The 27,555-nt window shown below is 51.2% G+C and overlaps 1 protein-coding gene across 3 annotated transcripts; it reads right to left on the reverse strand.

Moving 5' to 3' along the window:
• On the reverse strand, window positions 1–27,137 carry SH3RF2 (SH3 domain containing ring finger 2). 3 transcript variants are annotated; one of them, XM_071570253.1, is made up of 9 exons: window positions 26,030–27,137; window positions 14,788–15,057; window positions 12,685–13,008; window positions 8,307–8,401; window positions 6,842–7,012; window positions 6,439–6,653; window positions 5,514–5,878; window positions 4,648–4,930; window positions 1–2,841 (listed from the first exon to the last, which is right to left on the reverse strand). In XM_071570253.1, exons 1-8 carry the CDS (start codon window positions 26,399–26,401, stop codon window positions 4,652–4,654), a joined length of 2,091 nt encoding a protein of 696 aa, XP_071426354.1. In that variant the 5' UTR covers window positions 26,402–27,137; the 3' UTR covers window positions 1–2,841; window positions 4,648–4,651. The 3 variants fall into 3 exon arrangements, with proteins under 3 accessions (XP_071426354.1, XP_071426353.1, XP_071426356.1); XM_071570252.1 differs by having other exon boundaries at window positions 1–4,930; window positions 26,030–27,136; XM_071570255.1 differs by lacking the exon at window positions 12,685–13,008 and having other exon boundaries at window positions 1–4,930.
• Window positions 27,138–27,555: the final 418 nt, after the last annotated feature.

Below are 27,555 nucleotides of genomic sequence, written 5' to 3' on the forward strand. Positions count from 1 at the left end.
TGAACAATAAACTAAATGTATTTATTCCTTCTACCCATCACCAACTAAGCAAAGGTTATATATCCTTCTATTTCTAAGATATACATGTAAAAACAGTAATTTCTGTTTTCTCACTGATAGTGACCTGGCTGTAATATTTCATTGGAGAGTTCCCTGACCTCGGTGCAGAAAGAAGACAATGAAATTTCCTGCTTGGTCATGCAGAGGATGAGGGAAGCTCCTTTTGTTGACCCGTTCTGCCTTTACTACCTATTTTGGCTGGAGCTTTGGTGTAAAGAGATCTTTTTTCTCCTTTCATTACCCATACAGTCCTCACCAACCTGACATTGCAGTTTCTGATCCATCACCACTTTCCACAAGGGATCAGGCTGTAGAGCTCCCATGGACCTCACTAGTAAGCCCCCATCACTTCATGGACAGTTTAGGGATTCTAAATACTGGTATCATGAATATTAGGAAACATTACTTTTTAAACTGGGCAGATACTGAGGCTTCTGACAAAAACCCTGAAGTCTCAAGCTGTGATTGCACTTCAAACACATTGTTGCACAAAAGAACTGCAATAACTGTTGAGCAATGAGTAACCTCTTAAAAATGATAAATGTGAATTGACGGAGTCCCAGGCTGCTCTGCTGTTTCCAACTTAAACATTTTAGGGCCAGTGTTTGAATTCCTCATTCCCAGAGTAAGGAGGGGGTGATGGGCCCCTGCTACTGCCATGGGCTGGCCACGGCCAGAGGAGCCAGGGGTGAGTCAGCAAAGCCTGCCCCTTCCCAGATATTTTTTCTCTAGCTAATTTCCTGGGATTTCTGAATTTAGGGGCTTGGTGTTTCAGCAGTTCTTGTTCTGCTTTGGTGGCTTGTGAAAAATTAAATAGGGTGAAGTCAGGAAATTAAACTCCTGGAAAGAAGTGTTCATTGAAACACCTGGTATACAGCATGAGTGAGAAGTGGGAAGTCACAAGCCCTGACAGGGCGTTTTTGGTGTTCCTTTTAGGAAATTGACCTTTACCGAGGGCAGAGTATGGGTACTGGGGGAGTGAGAGGAGCAAACGCCTTGCCGGGATGGGGATGTTCAATTTCTAAAGCCACAAGTTCTTGGAATGTTAAGAAAATAACAGAAGAATTGTCTTCCGTGCAAAAGGCGCAGCCCTTGAACTTCTAGGAAAGCCCCTTGGGAATGGCTGTCAGAGGCTCAGCAACTGGAAGATATGTGAGCAGCTGAATGCTGAACGGCTCCTGTTTTCCAGCCAAGGGGCCATTAGATCCTTGTTATCACTGAGCAGGGACTGATCCCAGGGGCTCCCTACAGACCCCAGCCTGGCTGTGGCTCTCAGGTTCCCAGGAGAGCAGTGTGCAGCAGTGCTGCAGCCAGTCACCATCGGAATGGCACTGCAGAATTCCTTGCAGGTTTCCCTCCTGAGACTGAACATCATCCTTGTGGCAGGTGGAGGGCAAGTCCCCTCCGGGCCCAATGCTCCAGCCTCGGGATGGACTGGAATGGGGGCTCCTCTGTTTGTGCCCAGGGCAGGGAGGGCCCCTCTGTATGGAAGGTGTGAAGAGAATCTGTGAATGTTGTTTTCTTACCTCTGCTGCCTCTGCTCATGATTTGTCAGGAAGCAGGACTGCAGCCCAAGCTTGGGGACAGGTTGTGTCCCAGGGTTCTGCCAGGCTGGGCAGCCAATTAGAGCAGCTGAGGAATGATCTGATTCAGGCTCCAATTTGTTAACTAATCATAAGGGACGATGGAAAATAAGGGCAATTGAAGAACTTGGAGAGGCTTATTAATGGTCCCTCTGCCTCTGTGTGCTGCTTTATGCATTTCCCAGAGCTCTGTTCCTGAGCTGTGCTGATGGACGTGGTGCTCAGGGTGTTTGGAGCCCAGCTCAGCCTGTCTGGGTCAGCAGAGAATAGTGTATTTTAATAAAAGAAATAATTTTTGCCTCTCTAGTGCTGTTTCCTTGGTGCTCTGTGCTCCACACAAAGGCCTGTGGTAGCAGAGTAGGCTGGAGGGTCAGCAGGACCAGACCTTGGACTGGTCTCTCTCCTGCTGGGAGTGCAGAGAAATGACATTCCAGGGGGAAAAAGGGCCTTCCTGGCCAATATGGGAAAGACAAAACAGGGTCCCAATGCTGATGTCTGACCTCTCTTCACTGGGGAAACAGGCTGAAGAGAATCTGGAGGGTGGGAAGACAGGAGGGAAGCTAAATATGTATAAAAAGAAGAGAAATCCTTGAAGAGCTCGCCCACCTCCATGGGAAGCTGCCACCCTCCTGCCAGCATGTGATGCCTCCCTTTCCATCGCTACACCATAAAAAAAAAAATTGGATGACAGCAGCCTGAGGGCCCAGGTTTTGGAGTAGACCCTCAGGGAACATACAGGGTACTTCAGGTTGCAGCCCAGAGCTGAAACCAAAAATGTGAAGTTTGCTGATGTGTGTGGAAGTCAGTGTGACGATTCTGCTTGCAGAGGTGAGGGATCTGGGGTGATTCTTCCAGAACAGATGTTTTTGGTCTGGAGCACTTGGAGAATTGCTCCCTGACAGTTGATGCCTTCCCCAGTGTGACTGGTTTCTCCTTTTGGGTAAGGACCAGTTGTAGGGCATTGCCTCACCCGGGGATCAGGATGGAGCTCTGGATTAGCTCTGGGTTAGCTCACCAGGTTCTGCTTTAGCCTGAGCTTTTGAAAGAAAAAGGTCTGAGTTCTTGTCCCCCTGTCATGGGATATTCCTTGGTGAAGTGACACAGCCGAGGAGCTCCCTTCTGGTGATGTTGGAGAGGAGGTGAGAACGTGGCAGTTCTGCTCGGTGGGCTGCAGCATGAAACCTGTGGGCAGGGCTGTCTGTGGGGACAAGAGGCTTATTAGGGCTGTTGCTTTAAAGTATGTCTTGTTTTCAGTTCTCTCTCCCTACATATTTTGAATAAATTTAGGGCACTTATCACCATAGCATCATAGCTCTGAAATATCCTGTGCATGAAACACAGACATCCATCCCGAAATAGCTGCCTGCTCTTTCACCAAAGCACCAATACGGAGTGGAATTCTGTTTATTCTGAGTGTGCTTGGGATACATGGATGTGTCTTGGTAATAGAACCAGCTGCTTTCTCGTTCAGCTTTAAAGGGATGAGAGGAGTCCTCAGCAAAGAACCAGCTTGCCTCCCCTGAGGTGTGGAGCTGTCTCTGAGGTGGCATCACTGAGCTGTGCTCACCTTCCTGTTTGTGGCTGGACTGGTGCCACCTTTTATACCTGGGGCGCACGGCATGTTTTCAGCTTGTCAGGGTGTTTCTGCAGGAGCTGAAATACTGACAGAGAGTACAAGGTGAGAACTGCTCTGTGCCTTGCTGGTTGTTGTTCCACTGAAAATCCCCACAGCTTCCAGCTGCACAGAGAAAGTCTGGAAGAGTGAAGGTCCAGAGGCTGCAGCCTATTGAATGATTTTATCCATTCCCTTTGCTTACTTCCAGGAGAAAAAAATCCTTCTCTGAGGCTGTGCCAGGGCCTTGGAGAATTTCCATTGACCAGTGGAGTTCCTTCCCTGGGTTTGTAGGCAGGTAACTGAGGATGGGATTTTATGACAGTTTTGGAGACAGCACAGCTTCTGCTGTCAGGAGAGCTGGTGACCAGTGCCTGCAACTGGGGTGGGAACTGCTGGTGGATAAAGCAGCAATGAAAAAAACCCATGAAAAACAAAATCTGTTGTGCAGAGGTTTTCTAGAGAGCAGACACAGCTGTGAGCCAGCACCACTCTCTGGCTCTGCCGGCTTTCCTGGGATTCACAGGAGGATGCATGGAATGGGGTCAGCTGAAAACTGAAGCTGGTGCTGCCGTGGCACGCTGAATCCTGAATTCTGCTGTTACACAGACAATTTTTCATGCATCTGAGTGTAGACTGAAACCCATGAATCCCAAATAAGATATTTACAACAGCCACACCTGAGTGAGTGGGCAGTGGGAAGGGGCTGGAGGAAGCTCATGGGCAGGAGGTAGCCGACAGGTGATCAGAAGAAACCAAGCAATGAGGGGAAGCAAGATTCAGTGCCCTGACTGCAGAGTCTGGATGATTGCAGTAATGGCACGGCCCTTCCCCTCAGCTCTTTCCTGTCCAAATCACCTTTTACATTGTTCTATGTTAAAATTCCTGGGCTAAAACAAAAGAGAAAAGCAAGCAACTAATCTAACAAAAAATCTGAGTGATGCCCCCTCCCACCCCCGCCCCGCCAAAGGCAGCGTGAACCGTCAGCCAGGAGCTGATCGACTCTGATTTATGGTTTCTTTATCCTGAGACAGGCAGGTAATGACCCAGTGTTCGATCTCTGTGTGCTTCCTGCAGACCTGAGAAGCTCAAACCTAGTGTAACTCTTTGTGATACCCGCATGTTTCCCTCCCCTCCCACCGATCCTGCAGTGCCGTGCGGGCAGCAGCCCCGGGAAACGTCAGTCCTCGTGTCACATCTCCCTGTGCTGGGGCAGCCCTGGGGCTGGGGGCTCCCTCGGGGGTCCCACAGCTCTCTGCAAGTCTCAGAGTCGCAGGTCCTGAGGGTGCCGCCCCCTCGGCCAGGTGGGGAGCAGTGGAGGCTGTGCGGGGTCCGGGGGCCTGCGCAGGAGGGAGAGGAGCAGGTGTGGGGAGGAAGGCAGGCAGGGGTTACCCGGTCAGTTTGCAGAGATGCTGCTGTAGCTCTTCTTGACGGGGAAGGTCAGCTGTCCTGAGAGGTCCAGCGACAGCGCCTTGGGGTGCAGTGCCCGGCGCGGGTACAGGGGGCTGGAGCCGAGCCGGGGCGAGTAGAGCACCAGGAGCTCGGGGCCCAGGCCGGCTTCGGGCAGCAGCACCTCGGGCTCCGTCCTGGCTCGCTGGAGGCACGGCGAGGGCTGCAGGCTGTGCCGCTTGGGCGGCGGAGGGCTGTGGTTCTGGAACCGCACCGTCTTCACTTGCTGCAGCGAGAAGGGGACCAGGGTCAGGTGGGAACCGCAGCCCCCCGACCGCCCCCCCTGCCGTGCCCAGCCCTGCAGAAACCGTGGGATGTGCCAAGGGGGCGGCTGGATCCTCCCTTCCTGGGGCACTGGGTGCCCGCAGAGAAGCTCAGGGTGCTGTGCAGCCGATGGCACGTGGAAGGAAGCGCCAGGGACCAGCATAGCAGTGCTGGTGGCTACTGCAGACCAAGGAGAGTCGGTCCAGAGAGCCATCAACCGAGTTAGCAGGAGGGGAAGAGCAGGAGGCAGCACAGCACCAGGAGGGTGGACAGCCTGCCCTGACCTCAGAGATCTGAGCGTTCTCTCAGCTGATGCTGAGCTGCCTGGGAGCTCTGAGCCCGGCTGGGTTTGTGGAGTATTTTGGGCACCTCTTTGGGTGTCAAGGAAAGAGGAAGCTGTCACTAGGGCAATTTGCAGAATGATCTTACTTTTATGAAATTTCTCTCTGGCTGCCAGAGGGGAAAGAAATTTCCATTCCAAATGGCTCAGCTGGTTCCAAGGGGAGTGGGGGACCGTCTGGAGCAGCGGGGAGCCCTGGCCATACCTTCTCGGCGCCATTGCGGGAGGTGTCTGGTTTCACCAGGATGGACGGCGGGGCTGACGCTGGTGGCTTTGGAACTGCCTCGCTCTTCACTGGAGGGTCTTTGGCATCCAGGATCACCGAGCTGCACACGGAGGGGCTTCGACTCTCCCCTCCCCTGACCACAAGCGCTGGTGAAGCCTCGTGGGAGAAGTTTGGCCTCGTTGCCTCGTCTGTGCCGGCTCCGGGAGGGGTGCTGTGTGACGGGGAGCTCACGTGCGGGTAAATCTGGAACTGCTGAGGTCGTCCCGCACCCGTGGGAAGACGCCTGAGCGAGCCCGTGATCTGCACAGGGGTCCCTGACTGCCCCGGCCTCTGCAGGGATCCAGCTGGGAAGCAAGGACCGATGGAAAGGTCAGTCAGCAGGAATCCAAAATGGTACGGAGAGAGCAGAGGGGCAGAGTGAGCAGTGGTTACAACCCTGCACTAATAGGCCCATTCACAAGATGCTGTGGGGCAGTAGCTCCCTCGGATCGCCATGTGCGTCCTCCATCCCCCCAACTCCGCTTAGGCACAGGGACTGTCAGGCAGCAATTTGACCAATTTCGAGTCTAAAACCACTGACAGTGGCCCTTGCCAGGCCACTGCCTGTCTCCAGCAGCAGCTCTGCTGCCAGTGCTGGGAATATACCACCTGGTTCCCCAAATACTCCTGAGAATGTATTTCAAAAGGATGTGTAAGGCTTGCATTCTCCCTGGAAAGAATATAACCACTGAGCTCTGCATAAACCTTTGCAAAGAGTTTTGCCGTCATGAGGCAAACTCCCTGGAATTCCCAAACAGCCAGAGCTGGGGACAAGAAGGGGTGTGGGATCATGAACCTCAGCAGCTTGTGTCGTCTGGGGGGAATGTGTTCATCTTCTCCCTCCCAGAGCCCCCCGAGCACTTACTCTTCCTGGTACTGCCACGGCTGCGCCGCAGTGGTGTTGGTCCCATCGTGTTCCTCCCTGGAGAGGGGATAGGGATGGGCAGCAGCACCGGCTTCAGGGCTCTGCTTTGCCTCGGGCCATTTTCAGAGATGCTCCCTTGGGAGGAGAGCGAGGAGGTCGACAGTGTCCATGAAGTGTACAGGGAAGGCATCTTTGAGTCAGAGAGACTAGACTTCCTGTTGGAATAGGAAAAGAAGGGTGAGAGCTGCCAGGTGCCATCCCAGCTGGTGAGGGACCCCAGCCCTTGTCAGAACTGTGGGGGTCCCTTGCTGTGGTTTCTCTGTGGGAACAAGAAGACCACAGATACTACATGTTACCCCCTTCCCTTTCCAAGTGTTTCTGTTTTGTGTAAAGAAAACCAGACCTCAAGAGGGGAGCGACGTAGTTGCTGGGGAAGATGCCGACTCTGCCCGTGACAAGGGACATGCCCCGCGACCAGCCATCTTGGTCCTTCCCAAAGACACGGACCCCTTCTCCCTTCTGCAGCTCCAGCTCGTCTGGTCCATGAGCTGCATAGGAGTGAAGAGCCACGCACCTGGGGAGACAGGGTGTGAGGGGAGGCAGACAGGGTGTGAGAGGAGGCCCCATGCAGGTGGCTGGAGCATCCTGGAACTCCGGGGTCTTACTGACCCTTGTGTAACAGCAGTAAAAGAAAATGGTGTATATTTCAAAACTCTCTCCTATTTGTTCTTTTAAGAACTTTATTTTGTCTCCAGTGTAACACGCTTTAATGCACTGTTGGTTTTTTTTCAAGGGGAATGTGATCTGCTCCCAAGTATCAATGAATTGCAGCCCAATACAGCAATTATAGGGTGTTATTTACAAAATAGAAACAACAGACTAGTTGTCTGGACAGTCAGGGAGTATCCCAGAACTTTTAGAAAGGTTACTCTCTGCCTGTTATTCAGCACAAGCACCTGAAGGTTTGACCTACAGGGCCAGTCTGTATAAGATGCTGCTCCCTCGGGGACTGGCACAGGCCAAGTGGGTTAAGGTGTTCTTGTTCTGCAGCCATGCATTGCTATACAGGAGTCACCTCAAAGGGAGGACCTGCAGGTGCTTGTCTGATACTGCAGGCTTGAAAAATGAGCTGTACAAACCAGGCAGCTGGTGGGACACTCTAATACCTTCCTCGTTCTGCAAATTATTTTAAGATCTTAGGAGTTCTCCTGTCCTTGGCATTAAGTGTGTGCAGGAGTCTTGGCTGACCTATGATGATGTGTGTACATGCCCAGCTGTGGGTGATGCTCGTGGGCACCAGTGTTCCCACAGCCTGGCTTGGCACTGGGGGTGCTGAGTGCTATGTAAACAGTGTGCTGTGATGCTCTTGTTATTTTAGGTGCATTACTACAGTGCCAGGCTGGTGAATCTTATCTCGAGGAAAACAAATTATCACAGCGTGTTATCTGCAAATTTTAACTCTGGGAAAGTTTTCGGAAATCGGATTGTTCAAAACTCCAGTGGCCATGAATGTTTTAAAATAAATAACAAGAGGCACTTGAGGAGTGATTAGTTTCTTTACACTTGAAAAAAATTTAAAATGTATTGTTCACAAACAGGCAGAACTGTTTATCCACAAGTACTGCAGTGAGGCAATAAGGGGTAGGGATGGTTCACCTGTTGGGAATAGAACAAGCCAGCTGTGATACCAAGTTTCTGCTACCTTCTACTAAAACCAGCCAGGTACATTCCTATGTGGATCTGCATTTGGATCTGAGCAGTGCTCTGGTGTGCCTGCACCTCTCAGATGACAGGAGCAAGGTCAGGGAGAAGGTACAGGAAACTACACCCTCCCCTTCCCCCAGAAGTATTTAATTTTCCTCACGTACAGGTAAGCTGGCCCGTGGTGCTGCAGATGGGGGAGAGTGACGATGGCTGCTGAGGGTCCCAGTGGTCCTGGTGCAGGGTAGTAAGAGGTGCTGACCTGTGGTAGAAAGAAAACAAAGAAACAAGGTATTAATGTGCTTATTGGCTTCTTTTAACCTACTGGAGGAACAGCTAAAAATATTTGACTAGCTTCACCCAACCTTCAAGTAAAACATCAAAGATGTTTCAAGAAATGGAAGTTTGTAGCATTTGACTTAAAAATCCACCAGGCAGTTAGAGGAAGACCCAGAATCTCTGAGGTTAGAAAAGACCTCCAAGATCATTGAGTCCAACCTGTGACTGATTGCCACCTTGTCAACCAGACCAGAGGACAGAGTGCCACATCCAGTCAGTTCTTGAACACTTCCACGGATGGTGAATCCACTACCTCTGTGGGCAAGCCTGTTCCAATGCCGGACAACCCTTTCACTGAAGAAATTCCTCCTAATGTCCTACCTGAACCTCCCTGGGGACAGCTCGAGGCCCTTTCCTCTTGTCCTGTCATTATTTGCCTGGGAAAAGAGCCCAATCCCCACCTGGCTACAGCCTTCTTTCAGTTATAGAGAGCAAAAAGGACTCCCTTGAGCCTCCTTTTTCCTAGGCTGAGCCCCTTCAGAATCCTCAGCTGCTCAAATCATGGTCCTTCCATATGAAGACACTTCCTAAGCCATGGCTTGGTTGGATTGATGGTGCTCACCCCATCCTTTAAGAACAGAGCTTTTGGGGACAGAAAAGCTGGGGTGTGGGGAGGGTCTGGGAGCAGTGATGGAACAGGGTAATCTTAACCCAACAGCTGTGAATTCCAGGAGTCACATCTGAGGCCTAAACCTGTGTCTGCTGCTAATTCCACAGAAGTGAGTTCTCACTTCAGTGGGGAGATGCTCTCCTCTCATTTAGTGTTCTCTTATCCCTCTTCACATGGCTCTGAGCAAGATGAGTGCCTTTGATCATTCATGGTCTCTTGTGCTGCTTCAGGAACTAAGAGGAGTTTGGGAAAATGGCATTTCAAGCCCAGGCTTTAAACCAGGAGGAGGCCATCGCGTCTGCCAGGTGAGGACTAGTGTGATCACTGCTGTTTCACTTATTTGGCTTCAGCTGGAAGTTATTGGCATTGCCTGAACCCTAAATAATACAGTCCTTGTCCCAGTGATCTTTAATGGCTATGACTAAAGCCATTTACCACGTCTGTGGTGTCCCAGGAGCCCCATGGGCCTGAGTGTGGGGCAGGCAGGGAGCAGTGGTTGGCTGCATGGGCAGAGACCCCTTGCTCAGGGTTGTGTGTGGTTGGGGTGGGCCTTTCCCCACTGTCACTTTGCACCTGTGGAGTGGTAGCAGCCACCATAATGTACCCCCTGTGCTCTCATAGGGGTCTTTGGTTTTCCAGGAGGAACTGCTGCCCTGTTTCTGCTGCTGCTGTAACTGTGCCTTGCACATGCTGTGCCAGACCTGCTGTCGCCTGCCAAGGATGAGAGGATGACTCCTTGTCCCTGTTGTGCCAGCGAGTGTGCTGGGCTGTTCCCCAGCCCTGTCCCACCTTGCCCTGAAGCTTAGGTGACATCCCCACTCTGAGGGGGTCTCTGAGGTAACGAGTAGGCGATTGGGCATCCTCTGCCCCATGTCCTGCTGAGTTTCCTTCCAGAACCCCCAACCCAGAACCTGCTTGTGGGCTGTTCCCATTCTTCTTCTGAGCTTGATTTTGTGTTCCTTGTGCTCACTGGGCTCTGCAGGGAGCCTAAGAGGGTCCCAGCTACTGAACCCATGGGTCTGTGCCAACCAGACACACTCCAACTCGTCCCTTTGGCTTCTGCCTTTGCTCTTCTGGTTGTCACTGGTGCTGGCAGCACAGCACCCCTTGGGGTGGGGGCAGTGAGGGAGCACTCAGTGCTGCTCCAGCCTCTTTGAACAGCGTGGATCAGCAGCATGGAGGGAGGATGTCAGTGGGCAGTCTGGCATCCTTGGGATGCTCTTCTGCTGAGCTGTTCCTTCTGCAGCACAAAATGTGCCCTGGGGTGAACTGCTGCTGGCAACAGCTCATTTCTGTTTGGAATCCAGTGCTGCGCACACTAGAAGGTGACAGCCATGGTGGTGGCATGACTGTGCTGTGGCTGTGCCATGCTGTGCCACGGCTGGGCTGTGCTGCGTGGTGGCAGGACCATGGCTGCTGTCAGGGGGAACAGAGCTCCCAGCAAGGCAGGACAGTGGCAGCAGCATCCCGGGAAGCTCAGGGCAGCGGAACGTTGCTGGGCTGGGCTGTGGCCGCCAGTTGTGCTCTCCAGCAATGACCACAGGATCTTTAATGATGCAAACTGGGGCTTTAATCTCATGTTCATTTCAAATCTAATTTCTAGTGGTCAAGTCTGTAACGCGGTGCTGAAGCACTGGCTTGGCAAGGACCTAGGGAAAAAGAAAAGTGACTCACCAACTCTGGTGCTCTACAGTAAATTAAGTTAATTAAAACACCCCAGCAATTCCAGCTTCTGTCTTGGACCTGGAGTGGCAGGTCAGCTTCAAACTGTCTCTGCATTCCTCATTTTCTAGTCCAGGCATGGTCAGACCAGATGCTCATAACATTGATTTGAAACTATAATTCTACTTTAATAATTAGCATAATCAAAATGTTTGAAATGTTGGGATTTGGAGTTTGTTTTTGCTGCATTGAAGATAAATGACAGCCTTTTGCTGGTTTTCCTGATGAAACTGTGTTAAGCATCCCCTCCTGGCTGAAAAGCTCCAAGTTTTTCATCTGTGTGTTTGCCTCTGCCTCGGAGCAGCTGTCCTTTAGCCTCCTCAAAGCTGCCTTTGCATTTGCAACAGAAAGGAAAAAAGATTGAATGAAACATTTTCCAACCATGTATAACTGGTTTTGGCATTTGCTTTTGGTGATCTCCTGTGAGTACCTTGCAAGCCCTTGTAAGTACAAAGGGTTTAATTCCCTGCCTCTCCTGGAATCTCTCTTACTCCATATCCCATTGTAGTGTGTCACCAACATGATTTCCAGCTCTGCTGACACAGGCAAGTCCCTGCTGAGAGTATCCATGCAGCGCCTTGTGGGAGGGAGGCCTTCTCCATCCCATCACGGGGGTGTTGGAACTCTCAGTGATCCTGGATGTTGGGTCGTGCAAGTTCCACATCATAAGTACACAGAAAAGCCAAATATACTGGAGGGCAGTTGTGGGGTTTATCAGCTCCATTCATGGAGTGGCAAAGGGGAGCAGCAGCTCTCAGACAGATGTTCCCTGCCCCAAGGACTGCTGGTCCCAGGGAATAAGCTCAGTTGTGACTGGGAAGAGATTCCCGTGGTCGAGCGGGTGGGCGTGGGCGGCAGCGCCCCACTGCCCTCACCCCACAGCCTCTTGCACAACAGGCACATGCACAGACACGGTGGCCACAGCCCTGCAAACTGGTTCTGGCTCCATCTGAGCCCAGCTTGGCACCGCCAAGGGGAAGGAAGAGCTGGAGGAGAAGGGCCAGGGCAGTGCCGGTTATTCCCTTTTATGGGCTGAAATGAGACTCACTGCTCCAAGGCAGGCAGGTGGTGCTGGGGGAGCTCTGCACAGCCTCTCCTGTTTTGCTTTCCCACCTGTGTGCTGTTGCTGGCTGTGCTTGGGTGCAGCCCTCCTGTTCCCTCGGCCTCTCAGGTATCCTTGCATTGCCTACCTGGTCTTGCAAAAGAATCTCAGCCTTGCAGCTCAGTCACTGCAGCCCAAACCCAGAGATGGAAAGGAAAAGCTGCATCCCGTGCAGCCTCAGGAAGAGTACAGATCCACCTGCAAACCTCTGGGAGCAACACTGCTGCTTGGAAGCAAGGAAATCCCAACCCTTCTAAGGCCAAACCATAACATGTTCTGTCTCTGGCTTTTGTTGTTGGCAGTAGTTCAAACATTTTGAGTAAGATCCCACTGGGGGTGTGAGACATGATACTCTGTCAATTGAATTATGGAACTCTGTAAGGCCTCATTTCTCCTCCATACTCAAGATCTCACATCCTGGCTCTTTGCAGGCTGGTGCTCAGTACTAGGTGGCTGCTGGGTGTTATTGCCCAGACATGAACTGCCAGGGCTGGGTGATCGCTTTATGAAATGTTGGAACAACCCTGAATAACAAAAATGTCATATAAATCTAAACAACCCCCCCCTTTCTCCCATTTCAGATGATCTGTGAAGATTCTGGACTGAGATCTTTAGTCAGAGTGGGAAGAAGGAATGAGACTCTTCTGCCTCCTAAAATAAAGAGTGGATATATTCCAAAAGGTTGATCTATGTTTATGTCTGAGTTCCCAGGTGAGCATTTCTCAGGATAGTCCCAGGTTTAGGCTGCAGACTGGCATCACTGCTCCCTTACCTGGACAGGGGTGCTGTAGGGGAACTCGGCTTTCTCGCTGCTCTGGGTGGCCACAGTGGGGTTGCTGGAGCTGATGAGCACAGGGGAGCTGATCTCCAGTGCAGGGCGCTCGGTGGGCGCGTGGACCATCCGGTTGAGGGTGTTGAGGGCTGTGGTGATGGAGAACTGCCGCAAGCTCTTCCGCCTGCAGTCGGGCACCTTGGGGAAAGGCGCCGAATCCGCGCCCTTTGCCTTGGGAGACGCCGTTCGCAGGGATGCGCTTTTAAACTGAGGGGACCAGTGGCTTTTGGAGGTCTGCAGGAGCTGCCGGGCGGTGGTGTTTGGCTGGGGGAGACAAAGGGAGACGTGGTGTGATTTCAGAAGTTACATCTCGGACAGCCCCTGACTGCTCTGCTTCCCTTTCTCAGGTTGGCAGCACAGCTGCAGGCAGAGTTCAGGTGATGTTACAGGTGATCTTTAAAACCTTGGGGCTCAGTCATTTTCCTCATCTGTTGTCAGTGACAAATCTTGGGTGTAAAACTCCTGGTGCAAAGGTGACAGCAAAATCAAATAGGTTTGAAAAACTTGTTGCTGAGACAAGGAGTTACTGAGGCTGAGTGCTCCTTGTGACACGTTCCTTCTCCAAGGCTTTGGCTGGCAGAGGTGCAGGGAAGGATGACTGGCTCTGTCACAGTGCTTAATAACTCTAACTTTGAATTAGAAGGGATGTTTGGGATCTCCCCTTCCCTCTCTGTGCTGGTACACGTGGGTGCATCTTGCAGCAGGACACCCAGGTCCTGCAGCTGATGGCAGGGCATGGGCTTGAAGAGGTCCTCACTGATGGTGACTTTCCCCACAGCATTAGACTCACCCAATACCATCTCTGGCAGCCTGAACATTCATGGCTTGATGCTGCTTCCATTGAAAAAATCCTGGCTTGTTAAACATCAGGGTTAATGAGGGAGAGGCAGGCCCTGAGTTTGCATATGGGCAGCGTTCGCACACTATTTCTTGGAAACTGCTGATCAGGGTGTTAATAGCAAAGGGCATGTGGTGACAGTGTTTTTCACCATGATGGGTGCCAGAGGAATTAATCATGATTTACTGCTGACATTAACATATTGCAAAACTTGAAGATTCTCACCCACTTGTGGGAGGGAACGTGCCTGACGCTAGGGATGGACAGGGAGACTGTGGCAGGAGAGGTGCAAGTGGCTCCCAGGCTTTGTCATTTTACTGCAGGGATTGTTCTCACATTTTCCCTCTCCAAAGCAAAGTTTAAAGTCCACAGTGTGTGAGTACATACATGTATGCCATGGCTATCTTGTAAGTTCTCTGTGTGATCAAACTTTAGCTTCAACTGCAAACATTTTTCTGCCTCTCTAAACACCAAGAGATGTGATAAAATGGGGCACAAACTGTGTGTCAGAGCCAGGAGAAGCCTCATGTCTCCCACAGTAGCCCTACATTTGCCTTCTCCAGGATTAATTTCGAATTCCTTGGTGGGTCTATGAGTCCCTAACTAACTTGTGTCTGTTAATGCCAGACTTAAATAAGTCATTACTGAAGCTAAAATGATTTCATTAAATGAAAAGACACTTTACAAAATCTATTAGAGTTTCAAATAAGATGTTTTGCTCATGTCCTCCTATAGAACAGCCACAAAGCAGAGCTTGCTGTAATTATGGGCATTACAAGTATTAATTTTATTTCTAGGAATTGGTGCCAGTGCCATATACACCCCACATCTCAAGCTAAACTGCACAACACAATTAATGTCTAGACCAGTGCTAACAAAATTCTGTCAGGGAGAGGGTGGCTGGAAGGTCTCCAGAGCTGCAGCACTGGGAACGCTGGGAATGCCACCTGCAACATTTTGAGCTGGCCCTGGCTGAGGCAGAGGGGCACCTGCATCCCTCTCTGCATGCCCCTCACCTGGGTGCACCCCCCGTGTGCCTGTGGGGCATTGGGGGTGTTTAACTGCTGGAAGCAGTGTCTGAGGGGGCCTGGGAACCTTCCTGATACCCCAAAGTAGCTCCAGAAGATCTGGGGAATGGCAGAGCACTGTGCAGTCCAGGCAAGCAAACAGCCTCCAGTGCCGTGTCCTGGTGCTGCAGGTGTTACCTTATGGAAGTTTAGGCTGTCCTTGTTTTCCGCCTTGTCCCGACTCCGCAGGTCAAGGCTGTAGAGGGCTCTGCCAAGGGGTGGGGGCAGTGGCAGGTGCTTGATGACTTGCACGGAGCTGGCTGGGAAAACACCGCTGATCCCATTGACCTCTCCCAGGTACCAGTTCTCGTCCAGCTGCCGGAGCAGCATGATGATGTCCCCCTTGTTGAACCGCAGCTCCCCGGGGTTGTGCCCACGGTAGGTGTACAGGGCCCTGGCTCGTGGCACCTGGGGGGAAAGAAACAGTCCCTGCAATTCATCTGACATAGACAGAATTCCCTAAAAGCATTCATAATTACTGGGGAAAAAAGTATAGGTCTAAGGCTTAAGCATGCATTTATTGGGATTAACTACCCACATCCTGTCTTGATGGGTTTTACTAATGAAGACAAGCTCCCAAATACTTATGCTAAGTTTGTATCAAGATGAAAAGCAGGCTGGACTTGTTTAAGAATATTAAGAAACAGTTAAGGCCTTAAACTAGTCTTCCCATGGGATCTTACTGCCTGCTATAAGGTCTCCTCCTATACAATGTTGGTTTTAATGACTCAGGTGTTTCTATTTCAGAAGGGCTGGAGATCGCAGCCATTATCCAACTGACCTGGTGGCTGTCACCTGCCAGGAGAACACAGCAGAGCAAGGCGAGTGCAGGTTCTGCTCTCCCATGGTTCTCTCACCTTTTAAGAGATGTGACCGTGGGTTTATTTCAGCCTTTACCTGTGTTACTGGAAGGGATGGGTTAATGTTATGGTTGCTGTAGTGTAATGTGAGAAAGAAGAGATACACCAAAACCAGAGGATGAGATGTTACTATCTTGACTCTAATCAAAATGAAATAACAAAGTTCTATTAAAGCATCCGCTCTGCTGAGCCTTGTCTGTACCAGAACACTCTGCATGGCACTCCCATCATCCCTGCAGCGATGGCTCCCAGGCACAGCCCAGCCCTCAGTTTTAAGGGGATAACCCAAATACTGAGCTCCATTTCTGGCCTCTGAGCTGGTGGCACAGATGTGTGAGCTCCGTGCTGAGAAAAGGGGAAGCCAAGACTGTTCCCAGCTCTAGAGCCTTGACCAACTTTAAGCAGAATTGCCAGTGCCTGGACAGGACAAGAGGCTTTTCAGCTGCTTTTTTCTGGTCTCTGCAGGTCTGGATTGTCCTCCTTTCTTTAGAGGCTGCCAAGTACCTTGTGAGTAGCATCCTGCCCTGCAGTTTCTCCAAGCCATAGTCACCCCATCCCATCAATCTCATGGGAGATGGCACTTCTGTACTGGTGTACTTTCCGTCTTTTCCTGCCTTTTATGGAGGACTTCTCAAAATCCACCTGTGTCAGTGCCCAAAGATCAGGCAGGACTTCTGCAGAGCTGTCTGACCCACAGTCACTTTTGGGAGATCAAGAAGGCTTGAAGTGAGAAATTCAATGTTAGTTTCCTAAAGTGTTGAAAAGATTGAATTCCCCATGGAAATTGGTTAGGTTTTGTGAAGAAGACATCTTCCAGCATCCCCAAACACTGATGCTTCTCCGGAAAAAAGAACCAAGAAGAGAAAAATTCCATGTACTGCTTTTACTTCAAAGTCTTTGGAAGGGGAAGCAATTAGGTTAATGTTTTGTTCTAATTAAGTCATTCTGCCTGTTAAATTGTGCTCATAGTAAACACATGCACTGGGCTCAGTGACACTGAGCACATTGCTGGGGAAAAAGAAAATGGGGAAATTGAGGCTCAGGCCAGCATTGTTGTCCATCAGATCTGAGCTCCTACAGAAAACAAGGACTGTCCATGTCAGGGTCACAGAGATTCCCTGCAAACACATGTCTGGATGTATGTGCTTTTCTGTGAGAAAACACACTGTGGTGATAGAGGACACAGGTGAGCAGTTCTCCTTCAGAAAAACTCAGGGACAGACTTGCTGTTGTTCCACAGGGGTCTCAGGAGTGACCAGAAAACAAATAGGACTCCTGCACAATGTGAGAACGGGGCTTGGGAAGGAACAACATCAACGTCCAGGATGTGAGGGAACAGCAGAATACAGGGAAACATTAAAGGCAGAAAGAACGAGTTATGGAAATATATTAAAACTAAGAGAAACTCTGAAATGAAATGCATGCTTGGTGCTAAGTGGGAACAGGGAGTAAGGAATGGGGTGCTGAGAGTCTGGAATATTCTTTCTTCAGCAAGCAAAGAGATGAGACAGGAGGACAGACTGGGATAAATAACTGAAAACCAGGTGGGACAGGTGTGTTTGTGGCCTGTGGCTGGCTAACACCACTCCACTTGGATGGATGGATGATTGGATAGATGAGCTCTTTCTTCTTCTAACCACACTCACAGCCTTCAGTTCTTTGTCTCCTCTTTAACCCTTTCCTCCCACTTCTGTGCCATTTCACATCTCCCAGCCCAAGTCAGCTTTTTCCAAAGTCTGTCATTTTACCTATTCTAATTCTTTTTTTAAAATTTGGTTTGGCTGTTCAGATACTAAGCCAAAAATATCCCAACTTTATTTAGGATATAAACCAAGCCTTTATCTACCCACAGGGAGCAACTAACGTGGTTTTTACTGTACAGCCCCATCACAAAATAAAGCTGCAAGCTGAAGATTTCAGAAAGATGTGCAACAAGGTCACTGGTTTTTAACAAGTTCATGGGACGTAGGAAAGACAAACAAGAACACCAGACCCTCCCCGTGGCTGCCACAGGGCTGGGGTTGGGCAGCAGAACCCTCACAGTGAGCGTCCGATCCCACAGCCCATTGCTCTCCTGCGCCCGCGGATCTGATCTGATCTGATCTGATCTGATCCCTGTCTCAGCTTGGGCTGGTTTCTGTCCACTCCTGGGTGTCCCAGATCCTCTGCAAGGCATCTGTTTCACTGTATTCAAAGTAGGTTAATTGCAAAGGCAGAAACTGGGGTGCTAATTAACCCCATGATAAAGACAAGGAGTGCCTGGAGGTGGCTTGCTCTGGGCTGAGGGAAGAGGGAGAGGCTTCCGTGTGCCAGGACATGGTCCTGGGTGCAGGGGGAGGAGGGGCCTGCTTTGTTTTGTGGAATTTTCTCCAGTTAGCATGTCCAGTTGCTTTTTGTTAGTCCAAGGCAGCATTTCATATTAGTGGGATGGTAGTGGTAGCAAAATATTACGCCAAATATCACACACACTGGTTCCTAATGTGGGCTTGGCATCTGTCTGAACATCCCACTGGGAAAACACTGGGAGCAGCTCTGTGAAAAACTCAGCTAAAGGTTTTAGAAAATTGGCATAGACGTTTGCTGCCCAGTAGCAGAGAGAGAGAAACTACAGATAAGAAACCTATTTTCTGGGCAGTTGTAACTCTTTTCCAATGCTGCCTCATTTTTTCTGATTTTCCCCTCTTTTTTGTCCTCCATCACACCAGAGTGAGACAGGACCTTCCTCCTGCCAGGCCCAGGAGGTACTACAGTCTGAGCCCTAGGTATCCCTTGCCACGGGGCTGCCTGCAGGCCCTGAGAGAGCCCCAGAGTGCAGCAGGTAACACCAGGTGTGGAAACAGAACCCCACCTTGCAGCAGCACCAACTCTGAGTGAGATGCTTTTTTCTCCTTGGTCACTCCACCAACAGGGAGGATCATAGGAGATGCACCTCAATGCCTTGCTCCCATTCTCAGTGGATTTGAGACTGATAAGGGAGAAGAGGTTTTATTTTTTTTTCTCTATTTTTGGCATTTGGCATCATGCTGTGCCAGGGCAGCCATCCAATGCCTGAGTGTTCCTCATACAAAACAAAGCAGCAGATTAAAAGTATGTACATGTGTGTAAGGAAGCAATTCAGGGCATCTCTTCCTAGCGGAGAAATGCACTCTGTAATTATCTGAAAAGAGCTGGTTATAACTCCTTGTGATTGGCAGGAGGGGATTCATGTAAGACCCCCTACTCAGAGCATGGGAACTGACAAACAGAAGAGGCAGCATGTAAGGCTGGCTGGGGAGAGAGTCACCAGAAGCAGAGCCAGGGGTGCAGGGAAAAGGAGGGGCTGCTGATGGAAGCTGGGAATACCTGTAAACCTTGTACCAGGCAACTCTCTTTAAAACCACCCCGAGGAGCAGCATGGCCCCATGGTGACACTGGCTTTGCCAGAGGAGACTGAGCCACAGCCTGGATACCCCAAGGGAGTGTGAAACTGAGGCCATGAATATCCCTGCACTGGGATCCATTCAGTCGTGCATCCACTTCCAAGCATAGCTTGGTGAAATACAGCTGGAGACATTGAATGGGATCCTCCTGTGTCCCAGATGCTCTGACTTCACCTGTGTCCCTGACTGTGTGGATGGACCTGTGGGATGAGGGACATGTGAATCTTTGGGACAGCTCATTGCTGTGGAGGTCCAGGGGTGCTTCCTCTGATTTACTGTCCCTGCTGATGCAGAGTTAGACCCGGCCCCCCAAACCTTGGTGGGTGCCCTGCTGACTCCAGTGGTGGGGGCAGACCTGTGGGGCTGGGGATGCTGCTGGCAGATGGATCAGGAATGGCCTCAGACAGGCTTCGACCTGCACCTCGGTGCTTTCCCAGCTCTGATTTTCCTAACCCTCTGCAGTGAATGCCCTGGAGCAGCTCCGTGCTGTGCTCCAACCCTTTCAAATGTCTCCGCAGTAAGTCCCCAGGGACTGATCCTGATCTGGGTTTCGTGGGAGTTGCCCCACATGCAGGGAGGCCATCCTTGTTCCCTTTTTCTTCCCAAGGGCCTCCCGCAGGAGACCTGACAGCACCGGGCATCATGAATATCTCACCCGGAGGCAGCCAGTGACTCCAGGACAGATCTGAGGGCACAACCTAGGCCACACTCCTGATGAGCTGTGACTTACAGACCGAGCATGTAGAGATGGGTATTATTCACACACTGATGCCAAAGGAAACAGACACACTGGCTCTTCATAGAGATGATCAATAACACCTCCATCCATTCTGATTCTTGAGAGCCACCTCCAGCATCCCACCACTGGCTGCCCGCATCTCCATGGCATGAATGAGCCCCATCGCCTGCTCTGTGTGCTCAGCTAGCACAGTTCAGGGCTCTGCAGGATCCAGGTGGATAAAAAGAGCTATTTGAATGTAAATTAATTGCTATTACAATTCTGTTTTTCTGCATTTCGGCAGAGGAGATAACTTCAGCCTTGTCACAGAGAACAAAACCTTCAAAAGTGAACTTGTCATTTCAATCTCTTCATATAATTATATTCTGAGGATTCAGACAGTTGGGTGGTTTCTGCATTATTTCTTCCCTGAGGAGGTTTGTTCCCATCTTCCAAGCACATGCAGACTGTATGCGTTAGAGAGAACAAAGCCAGTCCCCTCTGCTCACGTCAGCCCTGGAGCTCACCAGATCTGCCCAATTTCCTCCTGGTCCTGCTGGAACACAAGGGCAGCACTGGCCATGGCTAACAGCTGCCCCTGAGCTGACTGGCCATCACGGGGTGATGACGGAGATGTGAATTGTATGGATTTAGCTGGGTTTGTGCTGCTCCAGCTGTGGGAGGCGATGGCAAAGGGACTGGCAGCACTTACCTGCTTTGCTAACTCACAGCCCTGTGGTGCCACCACATCGAGGTTCACATCACTTCTCAGTGTGGCCTATTGTAGTGCTGCCTTTGTAACGCAAAGGTGACATGAAAAATTAGGAAAATTATTAAAGAAAACACAGAGCAGCCTCTCTCATGGAGAGGCTGAGGGATGCTGAGGCACCACCACTGGCACCCAGCCTCAAGGAGAACACCTGACCATGTGTTGGTGGCATTCCCACAGCTCCCCAGGAGCTGGATCAGGTTTCACTTTGCCAGTGTGAAATACTGGAGAGATTCAGGTGGGCAGGAGGAATGTCCAGGTACACACACGCCAGGAGCTGGACCTGAGCAGAGTTTTGCTCCTGGGTGCCAGCAGAGCCACAGGGAGAGCAGGGATGGATCTGTGAGAAGAATGAGGCGGCACCAGCAGGGCACAGCAAGGGGATGCTGGGGATTGGGGCCCAGTGTATTCAAGCTGCAGTGTCTGCACGAAACCCTTTCACGCCTCTTCCCTCACTGCTACTGTATCAGATATGTCTCTGCTGTCGTCAGCAGTCCCAGGCAGTGGTTAAGTTGTGTGTCATGGGTTTAAGCTGCACAGAAAACAAACTGTGTCAGCCCTCGGCGTGCCCAGTCATGATGCTCTGCCTCAGCACCACCATTCTCTGAAGTGGCTGTTTACTGTGTAGGGAGGAAACCTGCATCCTGCTACCTCCTCCTCCTGCTGCTGCCGAGCCATCTCCCTGCTGGTTCAGTGCCATCCCTGTGCTCGGAAAAGGAGTGCTGATGTGGCTTCTCAGTCAGAGCTGCCAGCCCTCGGCGGCGCAGTCAACTCTGCCCATGGGCACTGGTCCCAGGAACTCTGCAAGCCAAGACAGTGCTGGCAGTGGGGAGGGCCCTCACCTCTCTCAGGACACCTGCTACCTCCAGCCCTGGCACACTGCAGAGTTGCATGGGAATATGCCTCCTACTTTTCCTTCCCTCCAGAAGGAAAATGACAAACTCAGGCCAGTGACCAACTCCATGGACTGAGGGACAGCAGCCAGTGACCAGCAGGGAAGCTGTGAGAAGAGGACTCAGACTTTGAGGCTCCTGGTTGACCACGGCACTGCGCAGGTGAGCTCGCAGAGGAACCCTGCTGTGCTATTCCTGACTCGCCATCTGAGCCTGACTCATTGCCTTGGAAACAAATTAAAACACTTTTATGTGTTTGCAGCTTGGTACCTAATTTTGTAAAACCAGGGAAACTGGCTCCTGCTGTTGGCCATGGAGGTCCTTTGGCTTTCCACCACCTCTAGTACCACCGAGCAGTGCCCCATGCCTGGTCTGTTGCACACAGCTTTTGAGGTGTGTGTTATCCATCAGTCTATGCTGAGATGACCCCACTGTCTTTGAAGCAGAAAAAGGTGCTAAAACTACATGCAAAGGGACAAAAAACACATGCCAGTGTCTGGCACAAGCACTGTGGAAACAGCTCCTTGTTCTATTACCTTGAGACAAACCCTGAAGGGACACGATAGTGGAGGAGAGTTGGGACAAGCCCTTTCTCCAGAAAACCCATAAGGCCACACAGAATTTTGTAGCCAAATGAAGTGTCTCTGTGTCCAGCTGAGGGGCACTGTGGCATACACCCACTACTGCCAGTAGCTGTGGGGCAAGAAGATGCTCCATGTCTCTGGTGGGAAAGGAGCCGGCACTACCACCTCAGGCAGAGCCAGGGCCTGGACTGCATCCCTGAGTTCATGAGGTCCCTGCAGTGGTTGTCCGGCTCAAGGGGATATGACATATTTTGAGATAATTGCTGTGACTGCACAGGAACTGCAGGGAGTTTTGTGAGGGTGAGAAGGGGGGTTGGCTCAGTGAGTGGGCCAGGAAATGCGTTTGCCTCTGGTGGGTGCAAACATGGAGGTTGCTTTGAACAAGACTTCAAGAAGCTCCAGCAATCCAAGTCCTGTCTGTCAAATCCAGAAAGGAGTTGGAGATGATTCTGGAGGAGAAGAAAATACCAAGACGCAGGTACTATCTATAGACGTCCGTGTGAAGGTGGGACGTTGGAGTGCAGAGTATTTTTATCCCAATAGAGGTGTTATCTGTCTATCTCCCATGAAATGCTGGAGGGGGGTGTTAAGCACTCAGTTCATGAAAAGATAAAATAGCCCAAATCACAGTTAAATCTGCGTGGTCTGTGTTTTCCCAAGGCAAGCTGTCATACTCAGAATTTTTCTTCTCTAGCTCACTGTCCCATGTTTGTTGCATGACAAACTTCAGCACCCAAGTAGCTGTTTAGTGGCCTGGATGGAGTTTCACCGTGTGCAGGGTGCATTTGGGTCATCCATCCCAACAGAGAGGTGCAGGAGGTTCCTGCACACCTCAGCACTCATGGTCTGTTCTCTTGCTGCTGGCAGACCTGTGCTCAGTTCACACCGGGGCTGCAGCCAGGTGAGGAGGAGCTTCAGCACAAGCTGTAACCACACCTGGCACATGCCAGGGGTGGTTCCTAAGAGTTCAAAGGCTTCAGCAGGGCTTATTTATGCATACACCTCCCAGCAAACCCTTTTATTCTTAAATTCCAGACAATTTAATATGTGGATCCTGAAAATCCAAAAGTCTTGCCCTCTCTGCATTGATGTTGAAGATCTGACGGCCTGGCCCGAGGTGCTGGGAGCAGCTGTGGGGTGGTGCTGGGGGCTCGGGGCAGTGCCAGGGGCTCAGGCTGAGGGCTTGGGCAGTTCCAGGGGCTCAGTGCCAGGCTCTCAGGGGCACACTGCCCGAGCAGCTGCTCCATGGTGGCTGTGCAGGACTTGGTACAGCCAGGCTGTGTATACGCATGGATGGATCCACGTGCCCAAACCCAGCACGTGCCCACCCCATGGCAGCTCGTAGGAAGTGGATTTAAAAGGGATTTAAATGCCAGCTAATAAATAGCTTGGGATGGGCTGTAATTAGAAAATTCCCTGTTTTTTTAACAACTGGCTCTGGGAAATTCCCGACTGAAAACAGAGTACTGTATTTGTGCTAATCTAGCAACTCCACGGGGGCCTGCTCACTCTTCCTGCTCAGAATAAGATGAGCTCTTGACTTGCTAGGTGACAAGTGATTTATTTTACTTTTCGCCTTCATGGATGCTTATGGGGATGAAGAGCAAAGAGCTGGCAAGGAAACATCTCTGCTGAGAGAGAAACTTCCATCAAACTTGTGATTTTCTCAGCTCCAGGGAGTAAAGGAATTTTATTTATAGAAAAGCCTTGGTAAAAACCAACCCCAGCCCATATCCCATGTTGGATGGCAGCTCTGGCTGCAGTGCAGTGTGGGGCATGTCAATTGTATTTGCTTTGCAGCACAAGGTGTTGGACAGCATTAGGTGTAATTAAGAGCTCTTGCAGATTGGGGCAGTCTGTTCTTGGGAGCCCATGACCTTCTGCTGCAGCAGAACATGGACACTGCAATTCCAAGTACCTGTGGGAGTACTGTGGTGGAATAAGCAGGACTGCACAGTAGCTGCTCTCACTGTGATTCCTGACAAAAAGCATCTACTGTGAGGTTCACACCATCTGGAGGCTTCTGCTTACCCAGATTCCTTCAGGTGAATACCCTGGAACGCAACATTCCATGGTGTAGGGTGATGGCAAGTCATCCTCATTACTGTCTGTCTGCACTTCACAGGCACTTCCAAATGTGTCCCTGCTGTCACCAGGTGCCAGCTCAGGTGAGGCTCCAAATCCACTAACATCCCACTGGAGCACCCAAATAACGGCAAGTATTTAAAACCACCAAAACCAAAATGTGACTAATATGTTTCATTCTTCACCTTGCAGCCGAGGATTACAAAGTGTTTTATAATTAAGTAACTAATTAAGTCTAAGAGCCTTTCAATGTAATGTGTTTTATGTTCCTTTCCAGAGATGCACAGGAGCTCAGAGGGCTGTCCCAGTGCCAGGGAGCTGGCTGCAGCCACTGCTACCCCATCACTCACTGCTGATTTCCCAGGAGTTTGATCCTAAAACTGGTCTTGAAAACTTTTGGGAGCTGCAGATTGATGGATGTTGCCATTATATATCAGCAGCAAGTTCCCACTTTCCTGAGAACCAGTACAAAAATTGTGAAATGAGTGAGAGGAAAAAAAAATCGGATGAGCTTGTTTGTGCTTTCTTACCCAGGTGAGTCCAGTTAGAAAAACTATAACCTCCTTGTGAGCTGTAATGCCAGCCAGGGGTGACAGTGACCGAAACCTATCGCTGTTGGATGGTTTGTACCTTGCATGAATGGCACCAGCAGCTCCTGCAGCTTTCCTGGAGAGCTGATGGCTCCCAGCAAGGGTATCCCTGCTGCTGCAGCCCTGTGGGCAGAATAGGGTCCCCACAGTCACAGCAGGGTCCCTGTGGGCCTGTGGGGTTCCCACAGATGGAGAAGGATCCCTGTGGACTGAGCAGGGTCCCCACGGTGGGGGCTCTCCCCAGGCCTTGGGCAGCCCAAGGACCAACTCTGCTCTCCCACCTGGCTCCCACTCACCTCCCAGTGCTGCAGCAGGAGAACACTCTGGGCTGAGCCATGTTGCCCACCTGCCCCTGCCCGTGGCTGTGCTGTGGCCAGGCAGAGCTTCCAGGAGAGCGACCCAGAGCCTGTGGCTCATGGCTGCACTGCCACAGGCTGCAGTGAGAACACCTGAGAGAGGAGCTCTGGAGGGATATCTGGTTTTGGTGTGTGATCCATACAAGACCTTTACTGATGCCACAGAGATTTTCCAGGATACATGTGCCAGCTTGTGCCCACAGGGCCCCCCACAGCACAAGCACAGGATGCAGGGGAGGGTACCTGTCCTGTCCCTGCCCTGACATTTACAACACCGTGGTCCTGACCAATGCTCTGGGATTCAACAGCCCTTTCAGCCAAGATTTTAAGTGCCATGAGAAGGTTTTGTAGAGACATTGTACAGAAGAATAGTTTAGGTGGGGAAATCAAGTCCAGGAGTATAATGCAGGAAAGGTGAAGCTGTAAGTCCCTACCCCAAATTCCATCTGAGCCAAGCTCCTTTAACAGGTCTAATATCATGTCCTCATTATTCAAGAAAAGCTTTTGTACTGTTAAAGAAAATGACAGAAAAAAACTGGAATTTTAAAATTAACCTAGTAATTCATCCCTAGGTACAGTCAGTGAGTGAGTGAGTCAAATTTAGTATTTTTAACTAGTGAACCTCAAAGTACTTTGGCAGGAACAGCAGCATCATCAGGCATGGTCCTGCCTTTCCAGTGCAGGGAAAACTGAGGTGCAGCCACGTGAAATACCTTCTCCACCCCTAACAGTTACAGCTTTGCAATTACTGACTTAATTGATATCAGTCAAAAGCAGTGCATTGCCTGAAAGTCAAAGCATGTGAAATGCCCTCAAAAGCCAGGAAGCACATGAAAACTGTGGGGAAAAACAGATGCTGGGAAGTTTTTGTAAGGAGAAAGGTAGGCTGGCTTTGTCTCATCCTGGGAGTCAATTCAATTCCTGTTGCAATGAACTTGAACCAGTCAAATATCACAGGGAAACAGCAGCCAGATTTGCAAACAAAACACTTGCTTTCACTTCAAGCACTCCACAGTGCTGCTAATAGAGAAGGTTCCTGGTTCTGGGCACACAGCAGGAACCTTTCCATGCTCACAGACAGAGTAAAGAAAATGAACCTTCCTTACCCCCTCCATGTGGATCCTGGGATTTGTCGCCAGCCGGTGTTGATGAAGCTGCAGCCCCCTGGGGATTCTCCTGATGGAGGCGGGGGAGGACAGGACCCCTGACCTCTGGATCGAGCCAAACCTGGTGACGTTTTGTCCACACCTGACTCCATCCAGGAGACGGACGAGGAGCAGGTTGGAGGGCAGCTGCTCGATGCTGCACAGGACGAGGGTCCTGCACTCAGGGCACCGGAGCTCCTTCTGGGATTTCAGGATCCTCTGCAGACAGGGCTTGCAGAAGGTGTGCTGGCATGGCAGCACCTTCGCCGTGGCATCGAGCTTTTCAAAGCACACAGGACACTCCAACAGGTCAAGGAGAGCCAAGTCATCCATCTTCAGTGCAGAGCTCCCTCAGCAGTGCAGCCGGAGCCATCCACACCCCACGTTCACTGGAGCTGGCTGAGGCGCCTTCCTGCGTCTGCAAGAACCAGATCCTGGGCTCCAGCAGCTATCCTGCTTGGAGGGTGAGGGAGGAGGGAGCACGGAGCAGAGCTCCACTGCTGGAGTGTGTAACGCAGCCACCTACATGGCAGAGCTGTGCCTCACCAACCAATCTGCAAACTCTCACACTGCGCTCACATCCCAGTTTGAAATGAGTCACTTGTGACTCAGTTGGCGCGAGGGGACGGGTCCGAGGTGGTGCCAGGGGCAGGAGCCCCAGGTTGTGCTCAGCAGGCAGAAGATGCCGGAGCTGGGATGGGGAGCTGCAGCAGGCCAGGCACGCTCTGCCTGACGCTGTGCGAAAGGCTGGCTGCAGAGCTCCTGCTCTGCGCATCAGAACTGACACGGCGGTAAAAAAATTCACCAGCTCAGGAGATGAGAGTCTCCGATAAACATCAGACCGGACCTGTTTATGCTCAGCTCAGGCTGCTCGCCAGCACTTGCTGCGCACATCCCTCGCACACCTACATGCCGCCTCAATTCTCAGATAGTCCCAATTTAGCTCCGCTCCCTGCCCATTTTGACAGCAGTTCTATAAAAAGTCCTTCAGGCACAGCCACTCTCCGGGGGTACCTGGCAGGGCCGCGGGGCACTCTGCGGTCTCATCCTCACCCGGTTTGGCTGCCTCAGCTCCTGAATCAACCCAAGATGATTATTCCTCCCACAGCCTGAAGTCACCCAACCTGTTCTGCTCCCCGGCTTCGCTGGCTGAGGTCGGGGCACTCACCGTGGTGGGGTTCAAGCCTGGGCTTGCAGCGACTGTGTGGCCACACAGCACAGACGGGATGGGATGTCCTGTGCCCACCGAGGGGCTGAAGGGAGCCCTCGCACCACGAGCTGGTGCAGTCCTGCAGGGGGGCGCAGCATATGCCAGACCCGACCCAGTCACAGCTTCCTGCACCTGGTGCTCCAAACAGCGAGTGACTGCTCCGGTCACTCTTTCCTACAAATGCTCATCTCAACAGCAACCACTCTATGGGACAAAGGGGGAACCGGACACTGTGTTGGTTACCAGGGCTAGGCAACTTTTGGTGCCATCGCCTGGG

Source organism: Pithys albifrons, chromosome 15 (genome assembly GCF_047495875.1).
Source record: "Pithys albifrons albifrons isolate INPA30051 chromosome 15, PitAlb_v1, whole genome shotgun sequence".
Taxonomy (NCBI): Eukaryota; Metazoa; Chordata; class Aves; order Passeriformes; family Thamnophilidae; genus Pithys; species Pithys albifrons.